Source organism: Cherax quadricarinatus, chromosome 57, assembly GCF_038502225.1.
Source record: "Cherax quadricarinatus isolate ZL_2023a chromosome 57, ASM3850222v1, whole genome shotgun sequence".
NCBI lineage: Eukaryota > Metazoa > Arthropoda > Malacostraca > Decapoda > Parastacidae > Cherax > Cherax quadricarinatus.
Window position 1 is genome coordinate 15670528 of NC_091348.1, and position 14467 is coordinate 15684994.

Here is a 14467-nt window from a genome sequence, read left to right on the forward strand (position 1 = left end):
GTCTTATTGCACAAGTGGATCATACTGACGAATACCTGTGAAAACAGTAGAATAAAAGCCACAATACCAAGGGATTCTTTTCTTAATTAAATGTACAGTGTAAAGGAGAGCCCTCCATGCTTGAAAATTTTCAAGCATAGAGGACTGTCAGTATTGTCTGCAGCTGCATTCATTGGGAAAGATTCTCCATGTGATGGTGCAGTGATAATATATACATGTTAGTTGATTTTCATCACTTAAAATTTTTATTTATAAATTTAAATATGGGACTGTTTTTTTCCTCTTCAGGTCGTCTTACCTTAGCAGGATATTGCCAGTGAGTTAACTCTTTCACTGTTGAGACCCCTGCTCACAAACTTGCTCTCAGTGTCGAAGAATTTAAGCCTTTCACTGTTGATGCCGTAGTACTTCGGCTTACAAGCCAGTGTTGGTGCCATAGTACTATGCCAAAATTCTAGTGGCTTAAAATCTAGCGGGAGAAAGCTGGGAGACCTACATATGAGAGAATGGGTCTGAGTGATCAGTATGTGCAGCATAAAAAAACCTGCAGCAAGCAGTGCATAATGAGAAAAATAACTCTGACTGTGTTTTTGGTTTAAAACACTGACTTTGTGGTGTATTTTCGTATGGCATTTTTGGTCGTATTCACGTTTTCTTGGTCTCATTTGATAGAATGGAAGATATACTACAGACATAGTGATGATTTGGAATGGTTTTCATACTGAAAGTGCCTTGAAATTGAGCTCAAATTAGCGGAAATGTTGGATTTTTGACAATGTTCAAGAGTAAACAAATCACACTATGCATCCAATACACATCAACTGGCAAGTTTATATTCTTTCACAAATGTGCTGATATTATTTATGCTATTTTTACAATAATGCAGTAGTCTGCATAACTAAATCTTCTATATTTTGTGTGATTAAAAATTAAAAATAGAAAGCAAGCATAATATAAGAGGGGCCTGGAGATGTAACTAATGAACAGAGAAAATGTTGTTTTAGCGCTAGGAATGTCTGCATTGTTTATTCTGGCCCCTATTTTGAAATTGGCCTTATATGAATTGTGTATGAAATTAGCCAAATTGCCAATTTCTGATCACTTTACTGGATAATTGAAATCAGTAAATGAGCATTTTCTTGTACTCAATCAATAGAACAAATGGAGTTCTAGTGAAATAGCTATGAGTTTGGTCGACTGGAACAATGGAATAGGCAGAAAATAGGGTTCAAAGTCAGCAAAATCGCCGATGCATAAATATCGCCGAGACCCCTAACTTTGTGAGAGCATAATTGCGTAAGTTTTCCATCAAGTTTCGTACTTTTGGTGTCATTACCATCGGGAAAAGATTCTCTATCATTCACGAGAATTTTTTTTTTTTGGGGGGGGGGGGGGATTTTTCGACACAGAGTGAGTTCAGGATCAGGGGTCTCAACAGTGAAAGGGTTAAAAAAAAAATTATTTTTTCTTATGAAATGATAGACAACCTTTTTGCAATGGTAATGACACCAAAAGTACGAAAAATGATGGAAAACTTACGGAATTATGACCTCGCGAAGTAAGCGGTCTTGAACATTTCTGCTACTTTGAGCTCAATTTCAAGGTACTTTTAGCCTGTAAACCATTCAAAATTATCTCTATTTCTGTAATATATCTTTGATTCTATCAAATGAGACCAAGAAAACGAGAATACAACCATAAATACCATACGAAAATACACTGCTAAGTAGGTGTTTTAAACCAAAAACATGGAGTTTTTTTTTTTCTCATTTTGCACTATGTGTTGCAGGCTTTTTTTTTATACTATGCACACTGACCACTCAGACCCATTTCTCATATGTAGGCCTACCAGCTTTCTCCCGCAAGATTTAAAGCCATTGGAATTTTGGCGTAATATTATTGGACCGACACTGGCTTCCAAGCCAGTGTCGGTCCACTGACAGTGAAAGGGTTAAAAACAGGTCCAATAAGTATGTATTTAATAATTTTGTTAAAACTTGTAAATCAAGTGAAAATATTACTCATGTAATTTTTGGGGGGTTATGGTTACAGCTGTTATTGGAACGAGGAGAATTAGATGCCAGCTATGTGGCTAGAAGACTGATTGAGGAGCAGAATGCCAGTGAAAATATACATAAGAATTTTCTTCAGGAAATACAAGGTTGGTTGTGGGAGTTTACCTCCCTTATTTAACTTTTTAACTTCACATGTAATGTACAGTATACAACATAGTGTACAGTAAACACTTGCAGTTTGGTGAGGCTATGTTTGTACATCATTTTTGATGCTACGTATCACTCACTGCATATTTGATATCTAAAAAATTAATAGTAGCGCAGATACCCTATTTAGAGGCTTCCCTGTCCCAACTCAAGTGCATTGTCACCAGAATTAGTAAAAATTATTTGGGGCATTGTACTACCCACCTCCAGGACTCAAAGTCCAGCTAACCGGTTTCCCTGAATCCCTTCATAAATGCTACCTTGCTTCCGCTCCAACAGCACATCAAGTGATAAAAACCACTTGCCTTCTTTCACTCCTATCTAATATACTCACACACACCTGTTGAATGTCCAAGCCCCTTGCACACAAAGCCTTCTTCCCCCCCCCCCCCCCCCTCTAGCCCTTCTTAGGATGACTCCTACCTCTCCACTGCAGATTTATACACCCTAAATGTCATCCTATGTTGCTCTCTCTAAATAATTCACAATTAAAAATTATAATGTATTTTGCTCCAGGTGACTGTGTTGATGGAGAACTGAACATGACAAATGCCAGTCAGTCAAGTAGAAGCACGTTAAGTGAGCTGTGTCAAGAGCTAGAAGCATTGCGTCTCAATGTTTCACTTTCACCTCAGTGTGATACACCTAGTCAAGATATCATTAGTGCCAGCAGGTAAAACCATTAGGCACTTGTATATAATTTTTTGTATGACGATACTGAGTTGCATCTACCTTGAATGGATGAGTGTTATTCTGCCCTAATTACCATAAGGAAAACACCTTTGATAAGTTTCAAGGGTTTTCTACAGGAGCAGCAAATTTGATTTAAAAGTTAACATACAAATTTATATAATAAGTATACCTGGAGAGGTATACCTAATAGTGACCACTGAGCATATGGACTAGAGTTAAGTGCAATGAAGATTAGGATCCAGTATTTACTTTGAGTAGTATTAAATGCATTAAAGATCAGGTGTACAGCAAAAGATATGTGAGCAAACACTGGAACATACTTATTAGAAAACATTGTGGTCCTGGGGCCTTGAACACTGCAAACATACAAAGGGTTACGATTAACAGTATATATAGGCATAAAGTGAGGTGTAAGTCACCAGTAGAGACCTGATGAAGGTGTGCAGTATGAGTGAGTCAGGTAGCCCATGATGTCACCTGATTCTTGTGTTGTGAGGTGTAAGATTATCTTGTTTGTCAGTGTGTTGTAACACTTCCAGGTTTTTGACCTTCGTTGTCAGTGATGGCACTGAATGAAGTTTCCAGGCATTTTTGACATCTGAGGTTGGACTCAAAAGATGATGAAGTGTTCCTCTTTCTAACTCATGAAATGTCCTGTGAGGTTTCTGTGGAGGACACAGGCATTATTTGGGTCATTTCTGTTGCAGGCATGTTGATGTTTGCTCAGACAGACTTTTGCCTGAATCCCCTACATAATTTTTGGATCAGTGTTCACAGGAGATGGTGTAGTCACCTGCTGTGGAGGTGAGGGGAAGGGTGCAAGACTTTGCATCTTAGTGAGATGTACTTCTCTTCAGTAAAACAAGGATTGGAGATGCAGATAGCACTGAAGAAGACGGATGGAATGTTAAAAAAATAATTTGTATATATCTTGTTATTTTTTATCCTCTGTATGTTAGAAGTGACTAAGGTTCCAGGAGCAAAATGTTTTCTAATAAAAATGCCTTAGTGTTTGTTCACATTGTTTTTGTAAACACATGTTGAAATCCACTCTCAAGGTTCATGTCACATGCTGCTAACTCGTCAGCAGCAAGGGTTGATTATATGTCTTTTTCATGCAGTTAACAGGAACTAAAAAGAAAAATAAGAAAAAATCATAGGTTCAGTGAAGGGTGTCTAGGTAAAGAAAGGATTGATTGATTCTTATAAATGAAAGAATATTGGATATAATTAGGTGTTTATTCTCAATGAAGTTATATGTAGTCATGGGACATGCAGTTGAGGCATTTTGATTACCTAATGTTTCCCATTCTTTCCTTTTTTTTAGGTTGTCCCATTTTGATTATAATATTTTATTTTTTTTACATAGTAGTCCCCAACATAAGCAAATTCATCCACTCAGTAGTGCAGTGCAAAAAAAAAAAAAAAAAGAATATCAACCATTAACCGAAAAAATAAGTGTCACAGATGCTTCTTACACTTAATTACACTTCTTGTACTTGCTACACTTAAGTTGCAAAGGTTAGTGGACGAGTTTGGGAGGGTGTGTAAAAGTAGAAAGTTGAAAGTGAATATAGAAAAGAGTAAGGTGATGAGGGTATCAAATGATTTAGATAAAGAAAAATTGGATATCACAGAGGAGAGAAGGAGTATGGAAGAAGTGAATGTTTTCAGAAATTTGGGAGTTGACGTGTCAGCGGATGGGTTTATGAAGGATGCGGTTAACCATAGAATTGATGAAGGAATAAAGGTGAGTGGTGTGTTGAGGTATATGTGGAGCCAAAAAACATTATCTATGGAGGCAAAGAAGGGAATGTATGAAAGTATAATGGTACCAACACTCTTATATGGGTGTGAAGCTTGGGTTGTAAATGCTGCAGCGAGGAGGCGGTTGGAGGCAGTGGAGATGTCCTGTCTAAGGGCAGTGTGTGGTGTAAATATTATGCAGAGAATTCGGAGTGTGGAAATTAGGAGAAGGTGTGGGGTTAATAAAAGTATTAGTCAGAGGGCTGAAGAGGGGTTGTTGAAGTGGTTTGGTCATTTAGAGAGAATGGATCAAAGTAGAATGACATGGAGAATGTATAAATCTGTAGGGGAAGGAAGGCGGGGTAGGGGTCGTCCTCGAAAAGGTTGGAAGGAGGGGGTAAAGGAGGTTTTGTGGGCGAGGGGCTTGGACTTCCAGCAAGCGTGCGTGAGCGTATTAGATAGGAGTGAATGGAGACGAATGGTATTTGTGACCTGACGAGCTGTTGGAGTGTGATCAGGGTAATATTTAGTGAACGGATTCAGGGAAACCGGTTATTTTATATAGCCGGACTTGAGTCCTGGAAATGGGAAGTACAATGCCTGCAGTTTAAAGGAGGGGTTTGGGATATTGGCAGTTTAGAGGGATATGTTGTGTATCTTTATACGTATATACTTCTAAGCTGTTGTATTCTGAGCACCTCTGCAAAAACAGTGATTATGTGTGAGTGATGTGAAAGTGTTGAATGATGAAAGTATTTTCTTTTTGGGGATTTTCTTTCTTTTTGGGTCACCCTGCCTCGGTGGGAGATGGCCGACTTGTTAAAAAAAAAAAAAAAGCCAGACTTGAGTACTGGAAATGGGAAGTACAATGCCTGCACTTTAAAGGATGGGTTTGGGATATTAGCAGTTTGGAGGGATATGTTATATATCTTTATATATGCTTCTAAACTGTTGTATCTGAGCACCTCTGCAAAGACAGTGATTATGTATGAGTGAGGTGAAAGTGTTAATTGATGATGAAAGTATTTTCTTTTTGGGGATTTTCTTTCTTTTTGGGTCACCCTGCCTTGGTGGGAGATGGCCAACATGTTGGAAAAAAAAAAAAAGATGCTTCTTAGTGAACTGGAGATTGAAGGGGTTGGGAATACAGGTGGTGGTTTGTTTTACATATGTAATAGGGGTTCCTTTCATTTTTAATTTCTTTTTATCCACTGTAACAAAGAGAATCTTTTCGTTAATATTTAACCCTTAAACTGTCCAAACGTAGAGCTATGTCCACTTGTGTAGTGCTCTGATCGCAGATCTACGTTTTTTTTTTTTTTTTCACAAGAAAAGCATGTAAAACCGGGCGTAGATCTACGTCCAGAGCACTACACACATGGACTAGATCTACGTTTGGACAGTTTAAGGGTTAATAGAGGAATTCATTTATTGTTTCAGCTTTACATCTTTTTTTTTTTTTTTTTTACAAAGACGATAGTGTTTCCAATCTTTTTCTTTGTGTCAGTTTTGGAAAGATTTGTTGACATTTACTCAATACTACTAATACTTTTATTTTTTTTTTATCACATTGGTCATCTCCCACTGAGGCAGGGTGACCCAAACAGAAAGAAAATCCCCAAAAAGAAAATACTTTCATCATCATTCAACACTTTCACCTCACTTATACATAATCACTGTCTTTGCAGAGGTGCTCAGATATGACAGTTCAGAATATTAATATATAGATATTACACAGAGTCCTTCCAAAATGCCAGTTTGGAGGGTATACTCAGTAAACTTATTCTCCTATAATTTTTATAATCTCTTTTGTCCCCCTTCCCTTTATATAAAGGAACTATACTTGCTCTCTGCCAATCTCTAGGTGCCTTCCCCTCTTTCATACATTTATTAAACAAAAATTCCAACCACTCCAACACTATATCCCACTCTGCTTTTAACATTTCTGTCATGGTTCCGTCAGTTCCAGCTGCTTTACCCCCTTTCATTCTACGTAATGCCTCACACACCTTCCCCACACTCGCATCCTGCTCTTCTTCACTCTTAAAAGATGTTATACCTCCCTGCCCAGTGCATGAAATTACTGCCTTCGTTTCTTCATCAACATTTAAAAGTTCCTCAAAATATTCCTGCCATCTACCCAATACCTCCAGCTCCCCATCTACTAACACCCCTACTCTGTTTTTAACTAACAAATCCATTTGTTACCTAGGCTTTCTTAACTTGTTTATCTCCAAAAATTTTTCTTATTTTCATCAAAATTTCTTGACAGTGCCTTTCCCACTATCATCTGCTCTCCTTTTGCACTCTCTCACTACTCTCTTCATCTTTCTCTTACTCTCCATATACTCTGCACTTCTTATAACACTTCTGCTTTGTAAAAACCTCTCATAAGCTACCTTTTTCTCTTTTATCACACCCTTTACTTCATCATTCCACCAATCACTTTTCTTTCCTCTAGCACCCACCCTCCTGTAGCCACAAACTTCTGCCCTACATACTAATACTGCATTTTTAAAACTATTCTAACCCTATTCAACCCCCCTCCCCCCACTACTCATACTTGCACTAGCCCACCTTTCTGCCAATAGTTGATAAAATCTCGCCCTAACTTCCTCCTCCCTTAGTTTATACACTTTCACCTCTCTCTTACTTGCTGTTACCATTTTTCTTTTGCCCCATCTACCTCTTACTCTAACTGTAGCTACAGCTAAATAAGGATCTGATATATCGGTATCCCCTATATAAACATGTACATTTTCTGAAAACACAAGTACAGTGGACCCCCGCATAACGATCACCTCCGAATGCGACCAATTATGTAAGTGTATTTATGTAAGTGCGTTTGTACGTGTATGTTTGGTGGTCTGAAATGGACTAATCTACTTCACAATATTCCTTATGGGAACAAATTCGGTCAGTACTGGCACCTGAACATACTTCTGGATTGAAAAAATATCGTTAACCGGGGGTCCACTGTACTGTATTTTGTTTATGCTGTACTGGCATGTAAAAGTTTTTATTAGCTACAGTAATTAGTTTTTGCTGAATAAAAATTATTTGATGGTGCTGTGGTTTACAAATGAGATTTTTTTGCTTTTCAGTAAATTCCTGGCATCCTCTAGACCTAAAGAAAATAAACCTGGAACTAACCCAAAGGAGGTGATGAAGGCTGTGGTAGAGCAGGAGGCTGCAGCACAACAGATGTCATATATAATAAAATCTGTTGATGTTGCTACACACCGGCTGGCTGAAATCATGGCAGACTTAGCAAAGGATCTTCAATCAAACTCTGTTGCTAACTTATCTATGACCAGAACAGTTCGAACCAAGTTGAAGCCAGAAATTTTGTGCTTAAAGAATGTTGTTAGTAAGTGTTGTACAAACGAAGAGAAAAAGAACATTGACTTTGGGTTCATTCACATTCTCTTAGCAACTAAGGTTACTGAAAGTGTCCAGCAGAATCTGATGCCTTCTGATATATGTGTGTTAGCAGAAACCATGAAAATTTTTGTGTCTCGTTTAAATTTTCTACAGCTAAATTCATCTGACGAAGAAGACACAACAAAACCAGTTATCATTAATGAAGAGAAACACAGTAATGCAGAACATTGCACATGTGTACTGCAGTGTCTTGACAAAGCATTAAACATGGTGTATAATAATTGTGCTACAGATGTAAACATTACTAATAAGGAAAATATGAAGCTAAGTCTGATGCGTCTTGGTGAGTGTACTTGTTCTTGGAATGCTCCAGCAAATGTTGCTCGCTCAGATGATTTTAGATCGACACCAATCAGTAACACAAAATACACAAAAGCCTTCAAATTTCTTCATCAAACTATTTTTAATGAAAGTAAAAATGACGTGAAGAAAATCAGCCAGTATGAAGACTGTGTTAAGAAATTAGTGTTTTCTGAGGATGAAGAGGAGGAAGTATTAACAGCAACTTTAAACGTGAAAGATGGTGTAAACGTATTCCAGAATGTTATTAAAAATGTAAAGAAGGAAGATAATGAAGTAGAAGGTGAAACATTTTCAACAGATGTTGAGGAAATTTTGGAAAAAGATGGTGATAGTGACAGCTATGCCACAGCAGCCTCTTCTGTTGAAGATGTAATGGCCACCCCAGATGAAGGTGTTGAAGTCTACATTAATGGGTAAGTTTTGTTAAATGGGTCAGTATTTATTTCACATTATTCTGTATACCAGAGAGTGAGTGAGTTAGAGTATGTATGTGTGTACTCACTTATATGTACATGCTTCACCTGTGTGTGGTAACAGGAGTCAAATTCCGGCTAATGTATGCATTTGTGTTTGCACTCGCCTATATGTGGCTGCAGGAGTTGACTTTTTGACAGTGTTTCATTTCATACTAGACCACTTGTTACTTGAGAATCCAGCATCAAATGAAATGTCATTTAAAGGTTCTCCATGCAAATTCTCTGTACAGAATAGTTGACCTTTAAACTGTTGCCTTTGGGGACATTGCCACTCCATTTATTTCAATTCATTTTGTACTATGGCTATAGTTCTTTGTGATACATAATTAAAGGATTTAGAAAGCAGGATGACATTTGAGAAGTGAAGTACCATATACAGTATAAAGATAATTGTTAGTGAGACAGATATACTGAGTGTCCTATATTCCTGGCATTGGTGTTTCAGTCTGGAAGCCAGTAAAGTGGATGCAGATGTGCTAGCAGCCATTGGAGAGGGAGAAGTGGACGAAATGAAGTATCCTTACGTATCCCAGTGGTATCACCTGATATCTTCTTACTCAAAAGTGCAGAGAGATAGGTTTGAAAATACTGGTGTTTTTTGTATTTATACTGTATATATATGTACTGCATGTTATGTTTTTATACATATACAGTGGTCCCTTGAGTTACAATTTATCCTCATAATAGGATTTGGTTTCGAGTTGCAATGAAAAATTTGAGATACGATATGCATGTGATGGTCAGCACATGTGGGTGGGCCTCAGACAACCAGTGATGTGGTAGCTTGCCTCTTGGGCAGCATCTGAGCAAATAGGAGTGTCAGTGGAGGTGTGTAGGGGTGGCTTAGCAGCCAGTCAGTGATGGGAATGAATGTCTGTATGATAGCATTTCGACCAATAGCAGCATTTATTCTACAGTGTATTGTGTCCTCTTCAGTTTGAAGCTAATTTGTGTGTTGCCCACACCAACTCTGGATTTTTTATCCTTCATTACTGCATTTGTGATTTAATTACACCATTTTTTGTGTTATTAAGTCATCATAGCTCCTAAAGTGTGGAGTAAATAGGCAATTTCTGTTAAGGTCAAGCAAGATTATTATTATTATAATCAAAAAGAAGCGCTAAGCCACAAGGACTATACAGCGCTGCAGGGCAGGAAGGAAGCGAGGGCATCAGGTGGCAAAAGGGAGATGGATGAGTAATAGGTTACGGATAACAGCGGGGTAGTGGATGGTGAAAGGGTAAAGGGCAGCAAGAGACTGAACTAGAAAAGGCTGAGGGGAGTGCGAAAAGTATCATCAGAGTTTGTGGAGTAAATCAGTCGTTGTCAAGAAGTCAATGAGAGAGTCAGGATTAAAGGAGGGTCCATCAGCAAGAAGGGAAGGTAAAGAGAGAGTAGTAGAACGAAGATGACGTTAGAGGTAAATTCTGCGTGCTTGTTGATAGAGAGGGCAGTCTAACAGAATGTGGCTAATCGATACTGGAACTTGACACTGCTCACAGAGAGGAACAGGGTGCCTCTCCATGAGATACCCATGAGTAAGACGAGTGTGGCCAATGCGAAGGCGGGAGAGAGTGGTCTCCCAACCTCAGCACTGATGACAAGAAGACAGCCAGTAACCTATGCTCGGTTTAATAGAATGAAGTTTGTTACCGAGCAGAGTTGACCAACGTTGTTGCCAACGGGTGCGAAGGTGGGTAGCTATTGCAGCAAAATAGTCCAGAAATGGAACACCTCGATAGGAAATTGGTAGGTCATGTACTGCTGACCGCGCAGCAGTGTCTGCCTGTTCATTGCCCTGTACGTCGACATGACCAGGGACCCAACAAAAAACAATATCTTTATGTTTGGTAGAGATACGGCGTAGCCAAAGTTGGATACGGAGAACTAGGGGATGAGATGTATCAAATTTTCGTATAGCCTGTAGAGCACTAAGGGAGTCTGAGACTACTACAAATGATGACACAGGCATAGATGCGATACGAATAAGTGCTGCAAGAATGGCATACAGTTCAGCAGTAAAAATGCTAGCTGAAGATAGTAAATGCCCCCGCACGACGCTTTCCGGAAACACTGCTGTGAATCCGACGCCGTCTGAAGACTTAGAGCCATCTGTGTACACAGCGGTGGCATGATAATGGGAGTGGAAGTGATCAAGAAAAAGAGAGCGGGAAGCCACCGTAGGCAGTTGAGCTTTCGAGCAAGGGAGTGAGAAAGAACAGACCCGAACAGCTGGAACTTCCCAGGGGGGTAGGGAAAAGTGAGATGCTACATGAAGATATAAAGGTGGTAACTGAAGGGAAGACAAGAGTGAATGTAGGCGAAGAGAAAAGGGACGGAGCAAACAGGGGCGGCGAACGAATAAAGAATGTCTACTAATATCGGTGACCATTCTATAAATGGAAGGATTGTGTAGATCGTGAGAGCGTACATAGTAGCGAAGGCAATGGGCATCACGGCGATCAGACAAGGATGGAACATTCGCTTCTGTATAGAGGCTCTCAACAGGGGAAGAGCGAAAAGCACCAAGGCACAAACATATTCCTTGGTGATGGATAGAGTTAAGGCTAGAGAGAGTAGCATGAGAGGCCGCGGAATAAATCTGGTCACCATAATCGAGTTTCAATAAAACGAGGGCTGAATGTAGGCGAAGCAGAGTTCGACGATCAGCTCCCCAGGAAAGATGAGCAAGGGTTTTAAGAAGGTTTAGCCGGCTGTGACAAGTTGCCTTTAGAGAGGTAATGTGAGGTTTCCAGGATAACCTACGGTCAAAGAGAAGGCCTAGAAACCTGACTGTATCACGTTCGGGGATACAGGAGCCATAGAGATACAAAGGATGATCGGAGATAACAGAGCGTCTAGTGAAAGTAATTTGGTGAGTTTTGGTACTTGAAAATTTAAACCCATGCGTGGTGGCCCAAGTGGAAACACGGTCGACCGCATGCTGGAGAGAAACTGCAATAAGATGACAGTCAGCGCCTGCACAAGCAATAGCGAAGTCATCAACATAGAGTGATGACCAAATATTGGGTGGAAGAACAGAGGCCAAATCATTTATAGCAAGGAGAAAAAGTGTTGTGCTTAGAACACATCCCTGAGGGACACCTTCAGCTTGGACGAAGTCCGGGGAAAGAACATTATTGACTCGAACACGGAAATGTCTGTCAGTTAAAAAGTTCTTAAGGAAGGATGGTAGATTGCCTCGGAGGCCTAAGGAATGGGCCTGGGCCAAAATATTATACCTCCAAGTTGTGTCATATGCCTTCTCAAGGTCAAAAAATATGGCAATAACTGAGTGATTATTCGCAAAGGCATTACGAACATACGTATCCAAGCGTAGTAAGGGGTCTACGGTAGAACGGCCCTTACGAAAGCCATATTGACTAGCGGAGAGACTGTTGTGTGTCTCTAAATACCACATTAACGTCGATTTACGAGACGTTCCATCACTTTGCAAACTGCACTAGTAAGAGCGATGGGACGATAGTGGGAGGCATCATGTCCTGTAGTACCCGGTTTGCGGAAAGGGAGAACAATGGCAGATTTCCACAGCTGGGGAAGAACTCCTTGTGCCCAAACAAGATTGAAGAGGTGTAAGAGGACTACAAGGGCTGACCGATGTAAATGTTGTAACATACGAATATGAATGTCGTCAGGCCCAGCTGCCGATGATCGGCAAGCTGAGAGCGTTGCCTCCAGTTCTTGAAGTGTAAAAGGCACATTATCCTGTTCTTCTCTGAGAGAAGAAAAGTCCAAGGGTACTAACTCTCTGGCAGACTTTGAGGAAAGAAACGAGGGGCATAGATGGAGCCCTCGGGAAATACGGACCAGATGTGTGCCAAGTTCAACGGCAACGTCGAGAGGGTTTGCTACATCAACACCAGCGACCCGTAGAACAGGAGCCGGGTCAGGAGAGTATTTACCACTCAATTTCCTCACTTTTTTCCAGACTGCACTCATAGAAGAAGCAGAGGTGATGGTGGAAACATAGTCTCGCCAACAAGCGCGTTTAGCTTCACGGATGACACGGCGAGCGATCGCACTCTTCTGCTTAAAATCAAGAAGTCTCTCAGCGGTTCTATTGTACCGGTACCTGCCCCATGCAGCACGTTTCAAACGTACTGCACGAGCACAAGCAGGAGACCACCAAGGCACACACTTCTGAGAATGCCTGCCTGAGGTTTGGGGTATAGAATGAGAAGCTGCGGTATAAACTGACGTCGAGAAGATGTGTAGGAGCTCATCAATGGAGGATGAAGAAGGAACCTCACTAAAAGCAGTGAGGTGTGAGTAAAGATCCCAATTTGCCCGATCAAATTGCCAGCGAGGGCTACGGAAAAGTGGTGAATAGGAAGGAGAAGTAAGAATGATCGGAAAATGATCGCTGCCATGTAAGTCCGGTAGAACAGACCAGGTGAAGTCTAGTGCAGTGGAGGAAGAGCAGACTGATAGATCGATGCAAGAGAGAGTATGAGTACGAGGATCAAAATGGGTGGGAGTACCCGTATTTAAAACGTGGAGGGGGTGAGAGGCGAGAAAAGCCTCCAACTGGATGCCACGTGAGTCACAATGAGACCCCCCCCAGAGGAAATGGTGGGCATTAAAATCACCAAGTAACAGAAGTGGTGGTGGTAAGGATGAAACAAGAAAGGCAAAGTCTGGGATAGAAAATGCTCGAGAAGGAGAGAGATATAAAGAACATATTGTAAACCACTTATTCAAGTGGATACGGGCTGCAGTGTAATGCAGCGAGGTATGGACAAATAGTTGACAGTACGGAATATCATTGCGTAGAAGAAGGGCACTTTCATTAAAGGTCCCATCTGAGAAAGGATCTGAAGAATACAATAAATTATAGCCTGAGATAGGTTGGAAGACAGCCGAGTGTAATTTTGGTTCTTGTAAGCAAGCACCAACAGGGGAAAACCTCGAAAGCAACATCTGAAGCTCACCCCGATTACCCCTGAGGCCGCGGATATTCCACTGTAAATAGGCCATGATTGGCGATGAAGAAAATACCAGGAATCTGTAGGTAAAGGCACCTACGGACTAGAGGGGTTAGAAAAGTCAACGTGTGGTGGCATTGGAAGACGTTCAAGTAGCGAAGGAACGGAGCTTTGCGAAGAATGGGGTTGTGAAGATGGAGGAGAGGGAAGAGAAGGAACAGGAAGTGAATCAGTGTCCATTGAAGGTTTAGTCTCTGCAATATATTCTGAAATGGCTTCAAGTGTTTCTGAATTCAAAGATGTATGGGAGACCATATTGGAGATAGAAGGAGGAGGGTGAGTAAAGATTGGGACAGTAATGGACTGTACCAAAGTAGAGGGGGAGGGAAGAGTGTAAGGGACTGGAGATGAAGTGTGGGGGGGGGGACAGAAGAGGCAAAAACCTGGGAGGTGGCAGAAGAGGGAGAAACTTGGGAGGGGACGGGGGTGGAAGGCATAGTACGAGGAGGAGGGTGAATCTCCACACTTGTAATAGAACCAGAGAGAGGGGAAGAACTAGGTACAGAGACTGGAAAGGTAAAGTGTGGAGGTGGAAGAAGGGAAGGAAGGGGCAAAGAAGATTTGAGCAATGTGGATT

At 40.7% G+C, this 14467-nt stretch overlaps 1 protein-coding gene across 1 annotated transcript in view; it reads left to right on the forward strand.

Moving 5' to 3' along the window:
• Ankle2 (ankyrin repeat and LEM domain-containing protein 2) overlaps positions 1 to 14467 on the forward strand; it is a 54614-nt gene that overhangs the window by 23878 nt on the left and 16269 nt on the right. The window contains exons 10-13 of the mRNA XM_053783193.2: positions 2053 to 2161; positions 2739 to 2895; positions 7766 to 8821; positions 9330 to 9461. Coding sequence (XP_053639168.1) covers positions 2053 to 2161; positions 2739 to 2895; positions 7766 to 8821; positions 9330 to 9461 — 1454 coding nt within the window. The remainder of the gene's footprint in view (positions 1 to 2052; positions 2162 to 2738; positions 2896 to 7765; positions 8822 to 9329; positions 9462 to 14467) is intronic.